At 39.1% G+C, this 23001-nt stretch overlaps 1 protein-coding gene across 11 annotated transcripts in view; it reads left to right on the forward strand.

The window, feature by feature from the left end:
• The window catches only part of DACH1 (dachshund family transcription factor 1), a 326316-nt gene that overhangs the window by 294095 nt on the left and 9220 nt on the right, over nt 1-23001 (forward strand). For all 11 annotated transcript variants that reach the window (XM_066581217.1, XM_066581254.1, XM_066581226.1 and 8 more), the window contains 3 exons: nt 7079-7226; nt 11276-11419; nt 13596-13664. In XM_066581217.1, the coding sequence (XP_066437314.1) occupies nt 7079-7226; nt 11276-11419; nt 13596-13664 (361 nt within the window). The remainder of the gene's footprint in view (nt 1-7078; nt 7227-11275; nt 11420-13595; nt 13665-23001) is intronic.

Here is a 23001-nt window from a genome sequence, read left to right on the forward strand (position 1 = left end):
GCACTTGGAAACTCAAGCAAACCCAGACAGGAAGATGTCGGCTAGACCAAAATCAGATGACAAGTATTTGAGGGTCAACAGTTTGCGTGATCAGTGCCTCACAGCATAAAATCTTCAAGCACAGCTTAATGAAGTAAAAAATCAACAAGTTTCCATTTCAGCTGTGAAAAGAAGACTTCTATCTGCAGATTTAACCAGTAGAGTATCAGTAAGAAAGCCACTGCTAAGAGTGCAAAATTTAAAAAAAGACTTGCCTGGACTAAGCAGCACCTTGAGTGGACTACTGGAGAGTGGAAGAAGGCCGTGTCTTACATCTTTGGTACATCACGCAAGGTTTTTGTATGCTATCGAGTAGGTGAAAGAATGGTTTCTGAATGTGTGACATCAACTGTCAAACATGGAGGAGGAAGCGTGATGGTCTGGGGCTCTTTTGCTGGATCCAGAGTTGGCAACTTGCAGAGGGTGACTGGCACACTGGACAAAAGGGCAACCACAGCATTTTGATACACAATGGAGAAACTTGTGGTATACACCTAGTAGATCAGGGGTTCATATTACACCAAGACACTGATCCAAAACATATTTCTAGTTTATGTCAGAACTACTTAAGAAGACAAGAAGAAGCCTGTAGGCTTCAAATAATGGAATGGCCTGCATAGTCTTCAGACCTATACCCCATTGAGCTTGTTTGGGATGAACTGTACAGAAGGGTGAAAGCAAAGCAATCTACATGTGCAGCACATTTGTGGGAACTTCTGTAACAATGTTGAGAAGAACTTTCTGAACAATAGCTGAATGCAATTTTAGAAAGAATTCCTCAATTTTGTAAAGCTATTATATCAGCTAGAGGCGGAGAATCAAAAAACTAGATTTAATTTAGTGAAGCAAAGTTAATTCATTATTTTTTATTCATTTTAATTTGTTTATTTGTTCTATGCATTGTAACTATCAATAAAAACTTGAAAAATGTTTGACTGGTAATGTACACAGACTAATCTGATACATAGTTTATACTTTATTGGAGAATGTTAGGCAGATAGAGAAGGGTCCTTTGCCTGGGACCATTTTTGGAAAAGTAATAGTGTAAATTCAAATCTACGTACGTTCATAAATTTCACTGTACAGCATTCCATAATTAAGTACAGTTATAGGCATTGCAAAAAACCTCTGTGGGTTCAGATATATAAAACTGGAATATTATTAAAATAATTGCCTCACCAATGGCTTAAAGTAAACCTCTGGAGTTGAAATGTTATGGGTACAGATGAGCGAGTATACTCGCTAAGGCACATTACTCGAGTGAGTAGTGCCTTAGCCCAGTGTCTCCCTGCTCGTCTCTAAAGATTCGGGGGCCAGCGCGGGTGACAGGTGAGTTGCGGCGGGGAGCAGGAGGGAGAGAGGGAGAGAGAGATCTCCCCTCCGTTCCTCCCCGCTCTCCCCGCCCCCTGTCGGCCCCGAATCTTTAGAGACGAGCGGGGAGATACTCGGCTAAGGCACTACTCGCTCGAGTAATGTGCCTTAGCGAGTATACTCGCTCATTTCTAGTTATGGGTTATATGAAGTTATTTTATCCAGTGCCATCCTTCCTTCTGTCATGGATCCACTGTTTTAGGGTCACTTCTGTGCTGTTAGAAAATGGTCACAGTGCTTCTCAGACTACCTGATGCAGAAGTCAGAATTTCTCCCTCTGTTCTCGGAATGGCCAGTGCTGTTCAAATTTTATCCCTGAAATGGAGGGCGGCTTTTAGCAAAAATGCCAGAAAATAAATACTTCAAATACAAAGATATATTTGTTCATTCTACATGTATTGCTTGCTATTCATTCATGTAGTTTATTCAGCCTCTGATAATACAGCCAATCAACACATTAAGTGGTGCCAACATTGGCATCTTGCTAAATAATCTCCAGACATTGCATAGAGAGTACATCTTTGAAAGATAAGTCAACAAGATCAATCAGAGCAGAAAATTAGAATTTAGTATCTCTGAATTAAAATAAAGCTAAACTAAATTTTTAATTGGGGTGATCTAAAGGGGCACTTCATGTAATGATCTCTTTCATTTGTTGCTAATTGTTTGTTGCTGATGAAGTACAGTAAAACAAAGAGCATTGCTGAATAATGCAAGTAGTATCAAATTATAGATTTGCTGTTCTGTTACAACAAAAAGGCAGCATTTGAACACAGTTTAATTGTACGTTTTTCCCAGTTCTGTCTGTGTTCCTCATGACAGTTGTCAATGTAACCCACAATAAAGTGACCTAGATTCCAGTCTGGTGATGTAGCGTCTTTTTATATTGATGGTAGCTAGATAAAAGACTAGCTACTATCGTTTACTTATATATATATAAGTATTTCATGGATGTACTCTGACCTGGACATTTCTGAGATACAGCAGAACCTATGGGGCCAGGCATTCTTATGGACTTTCTGTTAGTCATTCCATTGAAGAGCATTGCAATCCTCATCTTGCCAACCTACAATGGCTGTTTATGCTTAATAGTGTTGAGCAAAACGAAACATTTGAACCCTTTTCGGGTCGAACTTTGCTAAAGTTCAGTTCGGAGAAACGTGAACCTCTGGCAGTGTGTCTCAGCCGAAACTACTAAAAAGAGTCTTAGTCTTGTCCTTCAACTGTTATACACTATTTTAGGGGTATTGGTGAAGTTTGAGTGCAGTTAGAACTAATTTGAACCAAACTTTTTGCTTAAGCTCAACGAACTAACCAAACTAAACGTTTGAAAGGTTCACTCATCACTAATACTGAACATTATATTTCATTTATCTATGGTGCTTATAGTTTGGCTGATGTAGAGTCCTGAGAGCACCCATTCATATTCACCTAATCTCCCATTCTTGTGGTGTTCCCAAGCAAAGTCAACGTGCACACAGCAAGCTTCACTCTTTTCAGGAAGCTGATCACTCGCACTCCCATTCATCTCTATTGGAGTGTGTACAGCCTTCAGAAAGGCGTCAAGCTTACTGGATGCATGCTGACTATGCTGGGAGACATTACAGAAATAGGAGACCCAGTGAGTATGAGACACAGCTCTTTGGACTCCACTTTATGTAAACTATGTGCATCATAACTTAGTTTATGGTGCTTATATACAATGACAGGTTCCCCTGAAGGAGTTTTGACTATATACATTGTCTGTCATAAATATCGGACAAATGGAGGCCACATCTATGGAACCCCCATCTATTCCGAGAGTGTGACTCAGAGAGCCGTTATTCTACCAGCAGGCTGGCCACTTGCTTTGCTGTGTTGTTAACTCTGATAAACTAACCCAATTCCCCAAAAACAGGATGATGCATAAAATGTTAATAAATGTGAAGGAAAAAAAAGAATGCAATGATTTGAAAATCTGATATAATCATGTTTTATTCACAATAGAACATAGATTACATATTAGAAGTTGAAATTGAGACATCTTTCCAATCCATTTAAAAATGTTAACTCATTTAGAAATTGAGGACAGCAACATATCTCAAGAAAGTTGGGACAGGGTTAACAAAAGGCTGGAAGAAGTAAGTGATACTAATGAAAAATAGCTGGAGGATCAATTTTCTACTATGTCACATGTGTATGAAAAGAGCATGCTCAAGAGGCAAAGATGCTCAAAGGTTCACCAGTCTGTGAAAAAAATGCATCGAAAATTTTGGAACAATTTTAGAAAAGTGTTCCTTCGACATAAAGTTCTGATGACTTTAAATATCCCACCATCTACGGTACAAAAAATCATCAAAATATTCAGAGTTTGGAGAAAACAAGAGATAAGTCTGACGGGCAATATTGGATGCTCAAGATCCACGGGCCCTCAGGCGGCACTGGATTAAAAGCAGGCATAATTCTGTAATGCAAATCACTGCATGGATACTTCCATAAATCGTTGTTTATGAACACAGTTCACAGTGCAATCCCTAAATGCAAGCCAAAGCTGTATCATGCAAAAAAGAAGCCATTTATCAACACAATCTAGAAATGCCAACGTCTTCTCTGGGCCAAAGCTCATTTAAAATGGACTGAGGCAAAATGGAAAACTGTTCTGTGGTCAGCTGAATCAAAATTTGAAATTCTTTTTTGGAAACCAAGGATGCTGTGCCCTGCAGACTCAAGAGGAGAGGGACTATTCTGCTTGTTATCGGCACACAGTTGCTGCCATCAATTTCTAAATTAGTTAATTTTTTTAATGAAATGTTCTCACTTTTACCTTCTGATATGTCTTCAATGTTCTATTGTGAACAGAACATGGTTATATGAGATTTCCAAAAGATTGCATTCTTTTTTTTTACATTTCTTTATATTTTACACAGCATCCCAACTATTTTGAAATTGGGGTTATACCTAAATAGAGAGAGCTACAGATATAGATTATCTCTCTATTTTCTTCTCTCATGAAGGTATCATTCAGGGACTAATCTAGAGATATGGGGTGAGGGAACCCCATTTGCCTGATACTTGTGGGTCCCAGAGGTGTCTACAACATAAATATGCATTACAGAAAAATTTCCCTATGAGAGATATGGGGATGAGGGTCCCTGTGGGTTCCAGCCAACATTGACGTCGACCTCGTCTTATCCTGACATAGTTTAGAACATGAATATACATTTAATACATGCTTGGAATTACCAAGTGCCTTACCAGTAATATTACGCTGACAGTACTGTTGTAATGTAGTACCTGTGAGAAAGAAAACACTATTTACTTATGTAATGATTCTGTTTGTAATTAAAACATGTGAAGCAGAAAACATATAATGAAAGAAAAGACATGTCTATTGTCCAAATGACAGGGAGGTCTTGTTCCCAGCATGTATTTGATTTGTAATTCATTTCAATAATTATCCTACATTAGGTGACCATACAAGGTGATGATGAAGGTAACCTTGCCTGGTCAACCTACACTATAATTGATCAAATTAATCCTGAGGAAAGTCCATGCTGTGAGTAAAACATGTTTATTTGACCATTTTCCCACATAAGATCATGTGTATCATCCAAGAAGAGCTATATAGCAAAATAATTGCATTGTTAGTCCTTTTCAAGTTAACTTTAATATCCATATGTGTTTTTGCTACTATCTTCTGAATAAAGATTATGGACCTCATGTCTCAGTAGGGATCCTGTTGGATAGCAACCAATCAAATCACATTTCTCTTTTCCAAGGGGGCTTAGTATACACTGGTTGCTATGGGTAATAAATGCCAGTTTAGTCCGAGACAGATTAGATATTTGATTATACAGTATGTGTCAATTATGATTATGTTTTAATTTGCCCTGCAAATTAAGGCATGGAGCTAATGACTCGCCGGATTATTTATTTTACCAATGTTATTAATTTTCGCAAGACATTTAAAATTAAAAAGTGAATTGAAATAATTATCATTATTCATTTGTTATGACCTTTAAAGCGTACATTCTTTTTTCAATTATTTTTTTCAATGATTATATTATAGTTTTTCAATGATTTCTGCTAGAAGCCCCAAAAAGTTGATATGCTTTAATAGTCTTATTTACATTAGTGGTAGCATAGCAGCTCAGTGGTTGCATTGGGTTCCAGGGTTCAAATGTAACCAAGAGTTACATCTGCACAGAGTTTGTATGTTCTCCCCATGTTTGCATGGGTTTCCTCCAGGTGGTTTATTTCCTCCAACACTACAAAAACATACTAATAGGTAAATTTAGATTGTGCGCCCCATTGGGGACAAGGACTGATTTAAGTGATCACAATCCCTGTAAAGTGCTGCATATTGTGTATGCACTATGTAAATGAGTAAAATAAATACATTTTACTATAGATAGTATGCTATGTGGTTCCTCCTTAGTACCATCCATCTCTGTATAACACAAAGTGACATTAAAAGACAGCAGTTTAAATACAGTAGCTTAGTCGTGTGCCAAGCAGCTTCACATTGTTAGGGCTCAGTCGCACAGGCGCCGATCCGCCCGTGTTTCAGGACGGGAAGACGGCAGTGCAAATGAATTTCCGCACTTGTCGGAAAAAGAACATATGGATGGCAATGGAGCCGGTCATGCAGAGATTCGTCCACATGCGGTGCGGCCGTCTTCCTGTCCTGAAACACGGGTGGATCGGCGCCTGTGTGACTGAGCCCTTAAGGCGATCAATTGGGCTAACCTTCTAAGGGTGCATCTGACACTTAGCGGAATTTGTGCACATTTTCCTCAGCGGAAAATCCACAGCAAAGACCACATCAAAATCCTTAACACACCTTCAATTCAAAAGGTGAAATCTGCAGATCTGCCCCAAAATACACAGCACAATATATGCTGTAGATTTTAGCATGGATCAACACCAATATGAACACGCCTTAAGCTTAGATTTACACGTACCGGGGCAGATTTATAAAGGACTGCCATAAAGGAAATGTATGAGGGAAAGTCTAAGGCCACATACACAGAGCAGAACTGTGTGGCACAGTTCTCTGCTAAAGATCTATATGGACTCCATCATGATCCATCAATGCTTGCCGAGACAAAATGCTCCTTGGAGATAATACCTCAATTAATGTCATATCCAATGGAATATAGCACAGAAAAGCTTCCTTATGAAATAAGAGGCATATGGAGGTACAGTAAAGGCCCCACACACTCTAATGGGAACTCTATATGGTCACCTGCATTAAGTTTTATACTTTTCATTGCCTTTATCCATTCCTGTGTTTACCTTAGAAAAAACTGCGTGTATAAAGTCAACCCTAATCCTGCTCAGAGGCCTTTCATGCCCATAGTATAGTAAATGTACGGCCAGTAACAAATTCTGGCCAATGATCATGTGTCACCTTCTCACTTTGTCATGGACTGCTTCTATCTTCCCTTCTTTTCATTTGTGAACACCTTTTATTTTTGTTGCACTGAGTTTTCTTTCTGCAGTATTGTGGTGGGATTCTTTTCTGTACAGTGAAGTATTTGTGGAATATCTAGCGGTGCAGCAGTAACGGTTTTGAGCAGCACACAATGTATATAGAATCCTTTATTGCATTACCCATTATATAATCGGCAGTGTTTGTATAGTTAAACATTCAATATATTGACAGTAATGCTGATTTATTTTGCAGGGTTTGTTAAAGGTGGCAATAGATAATGCAAGAGCGCAAGAGAAACAGGTACAAATGGAAAAGACTGAGCTAAAGATGGAACTATTCAGGGAACGAGAATTGAGGGAAACCCTAGAAAAACAATTAGCAGTAGAACAAAAGAACAGAGGTATTGTCTATTTATCTGTTATTTGTAATTGCTAGTTTTCTATTACAGCTTCAATTCTATATACATGTGTTCATATAACCAATAGTTTAATTCTATCTTTTATTTAAATTAGTATTCAAGAGAGAAAAGTGTGAATGTGCCGAGGTGAATTGAAATTCATCACTTGGAAAATTGACGTGGAATGCAATCTCTTTTGCTCTTGCCTCTTTACTATGAATGGGATATACATTATATTATAAAATATTGATTGATCTGATGACACTTTTATCTGTCAAGCTATAAACAGTGGCCAAATGCAGAAGGTCACTATATAACACATAGACAGTTTTTGTCTGACTGTTAATGACATGGATCTAGAAATCAAAATCATATCTGTATCTATCTAGCATATTTCAATATAGCGTATTTATTTCCATGCAGGACACAGATCCATTCATTCAGATATTGATGCTAATAAATGCCTATTTATACATAGCAATTATGACAAAAACCCAAATTATACTGAGCCTTCTTTAATTATAATTGCCCAGTGTATATCTGCAAAATGATCATTGATGAACATCTATGATATAATTAAAATTGATCATTCATATATAAAAATGATCACTCTTGTTCCTGTGTAATATCACTGAATTGTAGCATGAATAAATGGGCACTCTTTGACTTTTCCCTACAGCTGTTTATTTCTAGGATGATTAAATAACCAAGTATGTTGTTTGCATGATAATAGGCGATGTGTAGACATTCATACAGTTGTAACAAGATTGTAAGTCTGTTAGGGTAATTGCTGGTATATGGCTATTAGATCTGACTCTATGTAGATAAATACCTATAAAATTAATATATCCAACTTGTTCAAACATGCTTAGGGCCAAATTGGCCACATATTCTAGTAATTGGTCCTACATTAGATATTTAGCAAATGCTTTGTTAATGGGATCTAGGCAAAGCAGACTGTTTAGATAAATAATTATTGAGGCATATTAAAGGTCAGGTGCGTCAAGGCCATTTTATCTGGGCTAATGATCGTGAAGGCAAGTTTATTAAAACGCCTGTTCAACTGATCATTGCTCCATGTAAACTGGCGACTGTCATCCCGTGTAAGTATAGGGCTTGACAGGGCAGGTTAGTAAGAATCGCTTGCTTGTGAAAGTTGCTTGGTTTTCACCTCACCTAAAAACCGAGCAAATGTCAGCCCATGTAAACAGGCAGTCGTTCATCTATGAACGACTGCCTGTTTACTCTAAATGGAGGCAGGCAGCCAGAAGAGATCTCCGGTGTACTTGGCCTCCATTCAGTGAGCAATCATCACTCCTATGTGTAAGCACCTGAGTAAAAATTGTTGGAACGGCTGCCCAAAAGTTGTCCCATATAAAAGTACCCAAAACCAGGGATGTTCTGCCAAGAGCAATGCAAATATATGTCAAATGAATGCTCATTTTAACAATCTATCATTCCCCACAGAAAGTGCATAAACCTGTATAAAAGTCATTTAAACATATCCATCTTGACCCTCATGGGAGAGGTGATCACACAGGCACTGTCACTCTCCGTTTCTCTTAGAAGAGTGTTGCCATACATTTATTGGGGAATATAACTGGGCCGAGATCTGTCTTTAGACCTCCATGCATCTGGCACGTCTTGTTGCTTTTTAGGGACACCCGTTAGGATTGTGCTAGACAGATGTCATATTCATTCTAGCTTTCAGTTTTGCGGAGTACCAATGGGTTTGCTATACACTAGCCATAAAACTGCATTTGTTGAAATGATTTGCCAGGTTGGACATTCATACTTGGTCAGGATTCACTGAGAAAGTGGATAAATATATCATATAAAATATAACTTTTATTTAAATACTTTAAAGGAACCTGTGCCCTAGGCACTATACACATATGGACATGCAACGAATAATAGTGTTATTCCCTGGATATTTCCAACCCAGCCAAAATCTGAGGTGAGAGAGGTTACTCTATCCAGATGGAGAAAACAGGCACTGTAACGGGATTTTTGCTTATTTGATTTGGGTAAGAAATATCCAGGGGTAACACTATTATTCGTTGTATGTCCAAATGTGTATAGTGCCTAGAGCACAGGTTCTTTTAAAGTTTTTAAATGAAAGTTATATTTTATTTTATATATTTACCCTCTTCCTCAGTGAAAAATAAGATAATGAATTCTCCCATTATGCAGGGTAGATAGAGGTATTGAAACACCTGGCTGGAAATGTCATCCTGTGTGTGGTATAAAGGGGGCAAATTTGAGAGGGGTGGTGTCCAAGATGGTGGCCATTTTGAAAACTGCCATCTTGGAGCAAAGTTGATATTTTCAAATGGGATGTAGTGCTTGTTTTATGTATCTAATAGAGAATTTGATGAGAAATCCAAATCTGTGCATAAATGGGATGTACATTTATTCCTGCTAAATATATTATCAATTTTTCGGACAACATGGAACACAACGATGCTCTACTACAGGATATGCTCGATGTGCTCCCTGTTTCTTTGAATCCTCAAGTCTATCCTATTTTCCCATTTATGATTGATTGAGAGCAATACCCCAGCATAAACACTTGCACGGACATCCAGAATTGCTATTGCATGTGTGCCATACTGTGGATTTTTACAGCATAAACTCTGGACTTGACATCACCCCACAGGTAGAGGTCCAAAGGGTTGAGATCTGAGGAGTCCAGGGGCCACTCCACGAGGCCACAATACCAATCCTCTTCCCCGGAAACTGCTGATCCCAAAATTTGTAGACATCACATCCAAAATGTGTGTGTGTGGGAGGGCTGAGGGGAGCACCATCCTGCTGGAAGAACACTGGAAATGTGCCATTTTCATTGTACAGTGTCAGGAATACTTTGTCACATACAATTGCAGTCACTTGACAGCAGTAAGGTTACCGTCGATAAAGAATGGGCCCGATATCTTTGTACTCCACATCGCACCATGCCATGACTTTCTAGGCGCCAATCGTCTTGTCCAGTGTGGGTTTGTGTCGGACCGTTAGTAAAGGTTTTGTTTCTTCACCTCCCTGTTCACATTGAAGTTTGCTTCATCACTGAACAGTATCGTCTCTATGAAATGTGAGTCCCATTGCAATTGCTGTGACACCTTCTCTGCAAATTCAACAAAGCAATCAAGGTCATCTTCATTGAGATGATGCAGCAACTGTATCTTGTATAAGTGCCATTTGTGCGTAGCCATTTTTACCCCAAAGACTCCGGATGCCATGATGTGGGCTCTTGCAGAAGGATGCCAGGATGGCAATTGTTGTTGCTTCGCCTGTGGCAGTTTTGTTCTATCCACTTTTTGACAGGTCCAACACAGAACTTGTTTGATGAAATTTGGCAAGCTATTTGCCAACTGTGCCATGATGGATGTGTAGTCTGTTAGGGTGCCAACGACTGAAATCCGCTGCAGTGACTTGGGTACGGCGCTCCTTGCATGTTAATCCCGTAGCCATATCTGTGTCTGTAACAAAGAGAGAATTGATAATACCTTTGTCAGGAATAATGGTACATGACATTTAAGTAAAGGTTTGGATTCCTCATCAAATTACCATTGAGATACATAGGTCACAGGTATTTCCCATTTGATAATATTGTCTTGGGTCCAAGATGGTGGCTTTCAAAATGGCTGCTGTGTTGGACACTGTCTCTCACAGATTTGTCCCTTCCCCTTTACAACATGCCACATACAGAGTGGCGTTCCCAACCATTGTCTCCATACATTTTGACCATCCTGTATTATGTGGACTTGCGAATCCTTAAATTGGCAAATCAAGCAAAATTCTTTACACAGGTTTTATATTAAAAGCTATGATATTATTTGATTTATGCAGAAAAAGTATGTATTTTGTCTCTAAATTGAGAAAAAGTAATGTATAGTTTTTTTTTTGGATTGTTGTGCATTTCGAAATAAAGACTATTTATAGGTTAAGTGCAGATCAAAGAATCTTCTATTTGTTCAGCATGTAATTGGAATATTATAGCACATGACAAAGACAGTACATCACAGTCATTAAATGGATGTTTCCTATTTTAGCAATAATTCAAAAAAGACTTAAGAAAGAAAAGAAGGCAAAAAGGAAATTGCAAGAAGCCTTGGAGTTTGAGACAAAACGAAGAGAGCAAGCTGAGCAGGCACTGAAACAAGCAGCATCATCAGAAGGGCTCCGGGTCCTTAATGGTAAAGCTGTGATTCAATAGGCTTCTTGTATCAGTAATGTCATTAGTGTGACAGATTTGCTTTTGTTCCAATGTTGCCAAACCTTCCACATGTTTAAAATGTTTCCTAGTACTTTTTAGTTTTTTATTACAACACAAACCGATGGAGGAATGCAGTATAATGTACCATACATGTGTACCTAGTCATACATATATGCCATCTTTTTGATGCAAATAATGAATGTATTGAATAATGCATACAGATGTAGCATTCCAAGTATATAATTTAACATAATACAACAATACTATTATATCAGTGGTTTTCTATAGGACTGCAGGTTTTTCTACCAAGTAACTTTTTATATTGTTAGCATGTTTGAAAATAGACGTACATTAGGTCAAATTAGTGGAAGAAGGCAAAGGCAGTTGAAAAATGGAAGAAGGAAAAGGAACATAGCAAGAAAATGACAGAAGAGACACAGGGAGCAGAGTGCCCCTTTTCAATATTTGAGGCCAGCTATTGATGATGGAGGTCATTGCAAAGGAGGCTCCATTTCAGTTTTGGTGTTTACATGTTGTTTTGTATTGTTCAGTTCGCCCAAACATCATGGTATGAAAATGATATGCACATAAAGGTCACAGACAGCATTGGACCCATTATTTTCCATTTTTCATATAAGGCCATGGTCAGATATGTGTGGTTTACACACTGCTAAGCAATGTGTAAAACCACGCTCCTGACATGCAGGAAAAGATGGCGTGACCGGGCTGTTTCTAGCACTTTTTTAGAAGCACAGATTCTTGGCCTCTAAAAAGGATCCATGTGAGCGCTTCAATAGCAACCTATTGGTTGCTATAGAAGCGTGATTTTACACGCTGCTGTAGCAGCATGTAAAACATGCTCGTCTGACCGAGCCCTAAGAGTGCATTCGCATGGGTGAGTTTCACAAATGGGTTTCATCCCATTGCGATATGGATGGAACTCATATGTGAAAAGAACCTATTAAACTCAATGAGCTAATGTAGATGAGTAATTTTTCTCCGAGTCTAATATTTTTGGGTGATTCTCTTCAAGAAGTGCCATTATTTCCTATGGAAGGCAAAACATTTGCATCACACTCACATGTGAGTTTCATGTGAATGTGATACAATTTTTCTGTTTTTACTAATGAACACAATATGTGAAAATCACATGTGTATCAAAAAGTTTTCGCAGAATTGCTGGCTTACGAATGTGCTAGCATTCCGAGTTGCTCAGACCGATATTGCACTCGCCTGTGTGAATACACCCTAAAATATCCACTGTAACGGCGCCCGTGTTACTGCAGGTAGGAGACGACCGTACTTCAAGACGGACGCTGGGAGAAAGAACATGTGACTGGCTTCATTGCCGGTCATGTGATCTTTCTTCAGCGCTGCGGGGAGTCGTCTGTCTTGAAGTACGGCCGTCTTCTACCTGCAGTAAGGGCTCAGTCACACGGGCGCATTGGCGCCTGTGTACGGGTGCCCTAACTGATCAAATATTGAAAATAATTCCATTTGGAAGCACAGATGAATTTCACTGCTGTTCAGATATTTAAGAAGAACATGGATGTTGATAAACATGCAGAATTATCAGCGGTCCATGACAATATCATCAATCATTACTTGCTTTATTATTTATTTGGTACAGAGTATTTACATAGCACTAACATATCCTGCCGTATTAATAAGAGAAGGTCCTCCTGATCTCTTTGTGAAAGTACATTCTTGTAAATAAGTAGCCCTCTGTCTACCAACTCAAGAAATTATAATAAATATAAAAAATTGAGAACAAACAAAAACATAGAAAAAAATCTCTTCTTATTGGCATATAACATATACTGTAACTGTGTATTGAAGGGCTGAGCACAGACTGTCATTCTGCTAAGCTGGGGAAGCAGTGACTACGAAAGAAACAGAGAAAACAAAATTAAATAAAAATAAAATCCCGGATTGTAAGAAATGGATAATATGATGGTGTTTGAGTCACAGGGTGCCAGAGAGGCAATGTCACGCTTCTTGTTATTGAGGTTAGGAGGAAATGGAGTGAGTTATATGGAGCCACAGAAAAGTAAATATACTGTAGCTTATGTCCTATGGTCTTAGTGTGCACATAGTAGGTTAAATCCTGATGCACGTTAGCTGCTAATGTCATTCATTTTTGTCTGTGCTTTCAGAGGCTTTGACCCCGGAGATAGAATCTGACCGCAATGGGGCCAGAACAGATGCTGAAAGGACAATACAAGGTAAGATGTGCAAAATCCATAAATCTAGATTTTTGCATGTGAGTGTTCTCTTGTTATAGTATGCTATTCAACCATGCAGCTCACCATCTGGCTGGAATGAACACAAGGTCACATTTGCATTGTTGTTTATTACAGTAAATTAATTTGGTTATGTTTAAAATAACAGGTAAAGGGTCAGCTCCAGCGCACACAATGCAGAACTGTATCCTCTGTTGTCAGCTGTTCAGTTTAGAACTAATGGAAGAGAAAACTATTTCAGAGAAAGAAATTACACAATACAGTAGCTGTATGTTTTATCATAGTGTGTAGCTGTAAACTTCACTTCTTGTTCAGCTGTAAGGCTCTCACCAAATATAATATAAACCATTGATAGTAGAGCATGCTTTTATTTTTGATGTAGTTCCTCATTCATGAATATGTATATAAGGAATTGAATATTCTCGTCTAAAATAAATACCGTATATACCGGCGTATAAGACGACTTTTGAACCCCGAAAAATCTGCTCTGAAGTCGGGGGTCGTCTTATACGCCAGTAATGCAAAAAAAAAAAAAAGTCAAAAAAAAAAATCATTACTCATCTCCCCCGGCGTTCTGCGGCGCTGCTGCAGGCTGTCGCTCCCTCCTGGTCCCCGGCAGAGCATTGCTTTCTGGACACAGGGCTTGAAATCCCCGCCTCCAGAAAGCTAATACTGTGATTGGCTAACACATGCCGTCAGCCAATCACAGCCATTCAATGACATCATTGAATAGCTGTGATTGGCTGAAGGCGCACATGTGTTAGCCAATCACAGCCATTCAATCATGTCATTGAATGGCTGTGATTGGCTGACGGGGGTCGTCTTATACACCCCGTCGCCTTATACGCCGGAATATACGGTAGTTCATTTCAGTCCCAGTCTATTAAGACCACCCAGATCAATTAAACAAAGTAGATAGAAATTGGCATTGCTTTGACTGTTATTCACTTTGTGGTGACACCAGGTAATAACAGCTCTTTAAAGAACCATATATTGGTATCTGATCTAAGAATAGTATAAATGAAACATCTATTCGCATTGAAAGTCCCCGTCCCAATTTTCAAAAATGATCGTGAATCACAACAACCGACTCCGACTCCCATTGATTTCAGTGAGCATTTAAAGTGTGAATGATTGCTGTGCTTCTTCTATGAATGTGGTTCATTTGTTAGCACTGTTGTCTTTCAGTTTTGGGGTCCTAGGTTCAAGAAGTGCCCATTATTTCCTATGGAAGGCAAAAAAAAATATCATCACACTCAAATGTAAATGCGAGTTTCATCTAACTGCAGTGCAATGTTTCTATTTTTACTACTGAAAACAACATGTTATTTTCACATGTGTGAAAATCGTGTGTGCAGCAATGCATTTTTTTGGCAAAACGCATGCAATTGCAGAACAAAATTGCTGGTTTACAAATGCGGTATGATTCTGAATTTCTCAGACCGATATTGCACTCGCCCGTGGAGAAGGAGGAGATTGAGGAGGGGAAGAGAAAGATGGTGATGAAGGAGAATAAGAAAATATTCTCCGTATTTTTTTCCTCCTCTGAAAAAGAAGAAGCAGGGGGAGGAAGAAGCTTAGAGTGACTAGTACTGTTGCCTTGTAGCATTGGGGTTCTAGGTTCATGGCTGCTTATGGACAAGATCTGCATGGAGTTTGTATGTTCTCTTTATGTTAATTATTCTTGTTCTTCTCCATCTTGTCCTCCTGTGGAAAAGGGAAAAGAAGGAAGAAGTGTGGTGGCTCAGTTGTTGCCTTGCAGTACTGGAGCTCCAGGTTTACATCTGTTCAAGGAAAACATCTGGATGGAGTTTTTATGTTCTTTCTGTGTTTATTATTCCTGTTCTTCTCCTCTTCCAGAGCAGCGCTCTGCTGGAGTTCTAGGTTCAAATATGTCTAAATCTGTATGGCGTTTTTCAAAGTATGTGCAGATATTATTCTTGATGGGATTTGAATCTAGATACCCAGCACCGAAAAGCAATAGTGCTAACAACTGAGACACGCACACATATATATGACATTATAGAGGGCAAGTTAGTGAACCTGATTTTTACTCCCATTGACCTTAGTGGGAGTCGGAATCAGGCGCTTGCAGAGAAATTAATTTGTCCCTCAGGCAATATTTGCTAGGACTTCCCTCTTAGTCCCCCTATTAGTTGTCAGCATTAGTTGTCAGCATAGTTGCCTTGCAGTACTTGAGTTCTAGGGTAATATCTGTGTAAGGGCAACATCTTAATGGCGTTTTTATGTTCTATTTGTGTTTATCATTGTTGTTCTTCTTCAGGCTGCTTTGCAGTGCTGGAGTTGTAGGATCAAATCAGTCTAAGGGCAAACTTTGGATGTTTTATTTTGTTCTCTTAGTGTTTATTCTTGCTGTTGTTCTTATCCTCCTTTGGCATAGGACAAACAACTGTGTTGGCTCAATTGCTAGTGCTACAGCTTTGGACTACTGGAGTTGTAGGTTTAAGGGCAACATCTGGATCGGATTTCTTCTCTTTGTGTTTATTCTGGCTGTTGTTCGTCTCCTCTGAGGCAGAACGGACAAGTGTTGTGGCTTCAGTTGTTAGCATTGTTGTCTTGCAGTACTCACATTCGATGTTAAAATATATGTAAGGGCAACATGTGGATGGTGTTTTTATGTTCTCCTTGGGTTTAATGTTGTTGTTATTCTCCTTCAGATCAGTTTGGTGGCTTCATTGTTACCACTGCTGCTTTGCAGTGCGGGAGTTGTAGGATCAAATCTGGCCAAGATCATCATCTGGATAGGAATTTTTCTGTTCTTTTTGTGTTTATTCTGGCTGTTGTTTGTCTCCTCGGAGGCAGAATGGACAAGTGTGGTGGCTCGGTGGTTAGTGTTGCTGGTTTGCGGTGGTGGAGTTGTAAGTGCAATATCTGGATGGAGTTTTTCAAACACCATGCAGATGTTAGCCTTGATGGGATATGAACCTAGGACCTCAGCACTGAAATGCAACAGTGCATTACAAGAACATGTGCACATACCTCTTTCCTTTTTGATTCTCTGTCCATTATTACTAAAATTCGGGTCGGGATGACCCGATCCGATTTTGCAAAAATAAGTACAATCTTACTGCCTGGCCCATCACAACAAGGAACAGTATTGCTAACCACCTTGTATATTTCGAATATGGATAATTAAGTATTAAAACAGAAGCAAAGTGATAGGATACTTGAAAAAAAATACATATTTGAAAACTAAGTTGCTATTGAAGTAGGACATGGTAGAAGTTCTTTAAAGTGTGAATGTGTCACCAGAAAATGACCTATTATTTGAATCAAGATTTTATGTTAACATTTTTTAAGACTTGTTGGTGATTTATTTTAGGTTTCCATGTCAGTTTGTATAGTAACAAAAATCCTAAAACCCTGCAGTGCTCACTGACCGCTTAGCTTAATAATAGTTTCACACTTCCTGTTCTGTAGAGAAAAGTTTTCAGCAGTCATCTCAATATTATTAGAACTCCAGTGAAAGGTAACTCCTATATATGAATGGCACAGACTCAATTCATAACAGGTGATGGTAACAGTTCATCTACTCTACTCCCTGCACAATGGTCTCTGCACAGACTGCTGTCTTGCAACCTCCGCTGATTCTTCTGGGCTCTTCCTCCAGAAAAATAAATGTTTTTTTTTTAATGGTTTATACTACTTCCAAAATAAGTAGTACCAAACCGCCAAGCCTAGAGTGCAGTATCCCGTCCTGAGGGCTCTTAGAACAGCGTTCACCACAACAGCACAAGAGAATGTAAGCTGAGTGATAGAAGGGTGTTTCCAGGGGGTTTGGCTACTTTCTGATAGCATTCCCTGCTTGCGATCTTTCTTCCACGCGGGCGATATGCTGTCCATAAGCGTACATCCATGTGGAAAACCTCATGCATACACAATTCGCAGATCTTCCACTGTAGATATTCGCACGCGGAATCCGATCTGCTCGTGTGAGCCCAACCTCAGACCCCATCTAACCAGAGCAGTAAACTGCCTCATAGAATAGCTCCTTCTTTAGAAAATTGTGTGATTATCCATGACTTCTCAGTCATCCTGATAGAACAACCACTTTAATAGTGTTGTATAAAAACTATGGTGCCTAATATACACATGTTCTACATTTCCAAGCTGAATGATAATAAACAACATTAATTGATATTCCCATGAACATTTGTAAAATATGAAAGTCAATGAATGGATTTATTTCTGATGATTATAGATAAGCATTTTAAAACCTTATTAGTAATGTTAATAGTTTGCACTAAGAGCATAAAATAAAATAATAAACATAATTGTGCTGGAATAAATTCCAATCTTTAGCTCATAGATTTTTTTTCCTGTTTCTCATGATTACAAAAAAAAAACAATGTGTAAATCAGTAACTTTGTGTTTAGAGAGCTTTTATATTCTGTGACTGAGTATTGATCACAGTTGGCTGACAAGGAAATATGTTATCTATGTATTCACATGAAGGGAAATGAAAAGAACTATTTTTTTCTATTTTTAATATATCAATATTTGAGTACAGCTGTACCTTCAAAAGGTTTACATTCTTTGTAATAAGAGAACTACATGGTCTTTATACATTTAAAGCACACATGTAATTTCAGGTGACTTTTTAGAATAAGTTGCCATGTGTACATGAGGAGCAGCACTATGTCTGGCTTATAAAACTTGTATATGGAATTTAACAATTAACAGTTTTGCACTCTGCAGGCTCTATATCTAATTGTCATATTTTCCCCTTACTATTGGATGGAGACTAGCTGCTTTGATGGCTGCCATACAAAGTGCACATAGAGATGAGGAGATCCTGCTCCCCTGTCTCTCTATAGCACAGCAGCAGTAGCATCTATGTCTCTTTGCCTCTCTCTTTATGTAGCATTTTTCTGCCTCCATACCCTCTCCATACACTTCTGTGGGCAGCATTTAACTTGATACCCCAATGAGCTGATCTGCCTTGAGACATATTTAGCAGGTCAGTATTTCAAAGTGAATGATTAGTGCAGGAGGGGGGATGGAGTGACCGATAAATGAAAAAACAGGGGATTTCTTTAATAAGGTATGATAATACGTTTCCTATATTTACTAGTAAAGTTTATTGAAATTATAGTGTCTGTTTAAGGGCAAAGTCAGACGAGCGCTTTTTTGCGCATGCCTATGTGTGCAAAAAACAGTGTGTCTAGTAGAACCATTGGTTTCCTCTGCAGTGTTCACATGTCCATTTTTTACAGGCACAAAATCTTTGCACATGCAAAAGATAGGACGTGCGTGCATCGGCAAGGTCCATGCTGCGCTTAAAGATTCCCCATGGGGAGTCCCCTCATCACTGAACAGTGTTCAGTGATGATGGGACTCCCCGCGGAGATGAAAGAATCCCCTGCCATAGTTGTGGCAGAGGATCGCAATGTCCTCTCATTGCTTTCAATGGGGCCGACACTGCAGCCAATCTGAGGGAGCACTCAGCCATTTATTGAATTCAGTGAATGGCTGAGTGCTGCCTTTGATCAGCTGAGCGCTGTGACCAATCACAGGCAGCGCTCAGCTGTCATTCAATGAATGGTTAAGCGCTGCCTGTAATTGGCCGAGCGCTCAGCCAATCAGACCAGCACTTTCAGGAGGCGGGGAGCTTTAAATCTTCGGCCAGGAGAAAGTGCTTTAGAACAGTGCCAGGGAGCCAGCGAGAAGACGCGCCGTAGCCCCGACAGCGGCAGAGAGGTAATGTTTTTTTTTGTTTTTTTTTACAGCAGGTAGGGATGCTTTTCAGGGAAGGGCTTATATTTCAAGCCCTTCCCCGAAAATCACTGCGGGGGTTGCCTGCATCCTATTGCTTTCAACGGGGCGTCAGTAGGGCGACAGCCCCATTAAAAGCAATGGGCACAGAGCTTCGGTCACATGCATTTTGAACATGTGTGGGGCGCATTTCTTTTGTGCACATAGGAGCACAAAAAACCCCCGCTCATCTGACTGAGCCCTAAGGTTGCTAACACATGACAGAATTGTGTGTAGAAGACTGTAAGGTGGCAAGCAGAACTCAGTGCGCTGATGTCTGTTGCTCTGTACTGCAATATATGTCAAAAATATTCTCCCCCTGAAACATACCTCCATATAAAAATCTGCATCAGATGTACCGTAGGACCGATAGAAACCTGTGGGTGCCCTACTACAGCCTTGTACAATATGGAAGTCGTAATACCATCATTTCCATGCTCTAGGTGGTGTTCACAAGGCCGATATTCCTGCGCAAGTTCTAAGGCAGACAGAACTCACATGGAAAAATAACCCACTTATTTGAATGGGTTCTTTCACACAAGTGATTTTACACTCACACTGATGGTCAGAGTTTAAAAAATCACTGCATGTCCCATTTTTATGCGAGTCTCACACGAGAATAGAACTTATAATGTGTGATGTTCCACTCACGGACAGGGTGTCCATATACTGTGCGAATCTCAGGCACAACTCACTCTAAGGCCTGGCTCACATGGCCATAAGGGTAAAACGTTGCAGAGGTTTACTGCAGTAGAGCCAGCCATGACCCTGCGTATGGCGGTGCATGGCGGTGAAATTGTACAGCGCATGACCGCTTACACATGCACGCTATCGCCTATTTATTCTTCAAGATTTCACATGCTGTGCTGTCACTTAGCGATGATGCATATACCCACAGCTCATACGCAGTGTAATTGCGCATGGGCACGTGTATATATACGCCCATAGAGAACAATGGGCTCTATCTCACGTACATGCGTGGCAAAATAGAACATGCTGCATTCTATTTTGCGCTCACGTACTACGCAATTCCGACACGTAAATATGAGCGGAAACAGCGTAAGGCGATGTAATTGATTGCCTGTGAGCTACTGCGTATCACACGAGCGCACAGAGCCCACGTAATATGTGGTAAACATACGTCATGTGAGCCCGGCCTAAGCCATGTGAATACGACCTCAATGTCGACAATTGAATTGATTAATTCTATTTAATACATAATTTGACCTCTAACCGCATTTTACAAAGAAGAAATCTGTATTAATAGTTTTGGCGCATATAGCACTTTAGTTGTTTTGTGAGCTACAGTTGTATCAGAGATAAGTGCATCATTTGATACAGTGTGTGCTTTGTTACAATGACTTTTGATGACAATGCTGCATGTATTGAGGGCAAATCTTTGTCTTTGGCTACCTCAGTATACCATGGAAGAAAACGCTGTGTAACTGCATATAGTACATGCTCAATATTGTTATACAGATTAAACCTGTGAAGTGCTATCAAATGTAGTTTAACAATGTAGCTTTTATTTTTTATTCGGGTTCCTCCTATTAGACATTTTATACATTCTACATATATTAACTTTAATGAGGGCAACCGACCAATACTTGACAATGGTGACACACTAGGAAATCAAAGTCGGAATGAGAATTTTGTTAATTTTTATTTCCATTGTTCTGAAATCCCAGAGATCACAAGATCTGTAGTTCCATGTCAACCGTCTTCCTCACTGCGGGGTTACTGCACTCCCCACAATGAGGAAGAGACTAAATGGAGCGCTGGTTGCACAATCGCACCAGCACTCTCTTCACTTTCCATGGGGCTGTGGAGAATCCCGAGCAGCACCCGTTCGGGTATTTTCATCATCCCCATTGAAATGAATAGAGCGTTAACCTCCCATGGTCAGCCAGCACTCCTTTCACACTGACATAACTACAGAGGGAGAATCGACCCCCACAGTGACAGACAGAGTGGGAGATGGGAGTCCCATTCTGCAGATTGGTGAAGACCTCCACGGATCGGGAAGTTAGGCCCTAACCTATGGATAGGTGATAACTTGTAATCTCGGTACAACTCCTTTAAAGATCTTGTGGGTCTAGCATGGCCATAAATATATTATAAGATAAAGGCAATCCACATGAATCAAGGGAGTAAATACCATAGACACAGCTCAAAGAGAGGAAGCCCAGAATTAGTTGGTTTCATCCACTATGCTATTGGATGACAAGAACCAGTGCAGGACTTCCCTCTCAAGAGGAAGTGCATTGTTAGCAAACAATGAGGTGAAAGTAGGCACAAAGTTCATTGGTGGGAAGTGCTTTTAGTTAATAGCTCTTCGATCTGGTTACTGGAGGAGGATTCCTGGTGGGGCTCTCCTCTATGATTTTTGTACGCCCTAATAAAATATATGCAAAATGGCTGTCCTGGCAATACAGCCCCTTTAAATACTTTTTTTTAAAAATAAACAGAGTGTACCTTCCGTCCTATGGAAACCCCCCAATAATACAGTTGCATGACTGCTAAGTACAACATTGTAATATAACTCAGAATTGATTTATATACTAAGCATAACATTATAATTAACACTATTCGGTAGCTTTCCCAAGTTAGAACTCATCCCACTCTTGAAAAAGAAATATTTTAATGTCAAAATGAAGTCAAATGGTACATTGCGTTATCATGCCTCGCATTAATATGTTGATAAAGCAGTATAGCACAATATTTTTTCTATTATTATTTCAAATATTCAAACTATATTAATGAGAACATCATTTTGGAGAACTAATTATTTCTATTTGTCTTGTGTCACACTTTCTAATTCCCCTATATTAGAACAGCCAAAGCAAATTAATTGCTTTTCCAGCAGTTGAACCTCAGCCAAGAATGAGCTCACGTTCTCATTCTGCTTACTTCTTTCTAGGACTATATTGTGCTAGACATTCCCCTTAATAGAGAGCATGGTCTGGAGAATACCTTTCTTCACATTCTGTATTGCCTTGCACTTGATGAAATGTATATACTTTTAAGTGACCCACTAGGAAAGATAAAGTTCTTAGCTGCGAGATTATACATCAAAACAGTTAAAGTGAAATTAAAATTAAATGAATGAATCTCAGTGAAGCAAAAAAAGCAGTAATTAATGGTTCCCTTAATTGTCTTCATAAAATATTTGCATGGGTCTAATTTGCATAATTTGCATGTATTAATTAATCTTTCAAAGGAATTTTGTGCTGAGAGAAGCCAAAAAATCTCTTTGTTTTATTTAACATCTAATGAAATATTTATCTTCTTTAATGAACTTCTCATCTTCATTAAAATAAAAATTGTGCAACTTTGTGTGTTTTAAATGTTTTTATAATTGAAGTCTTCTCAAAAACCTCTTTAAGCTTCAAATGTCGACAGAACAAACATATTATCCTACTTTCTGCACCATTTCACTCCAGCTTACAGTATACAACTGTTTATTTTTACTTTATTACAATTTCATTTGGGGGAATATTCCGAATGCCATTTGTTTGAATGCAGAAGTTTCTGTTTCATGAAG

The sequence above is a fragment of the Eleutherodactylus coqui genome, chromosome 1 (genome assembly GCF_035609145.1).
Source record: "Eleutherodactylus coqui strain aEleCoq1 chromosome 1, aEleCoq1.hap1, whole genome shotgun sequence".
NCBI classification, from domain to species: Eukaryota; Metazoa; Chordata; class Amphibia; order Anura; family Eleutherodactylidae; genus Eleutherodactylus; species Eleutherodactylus coqui.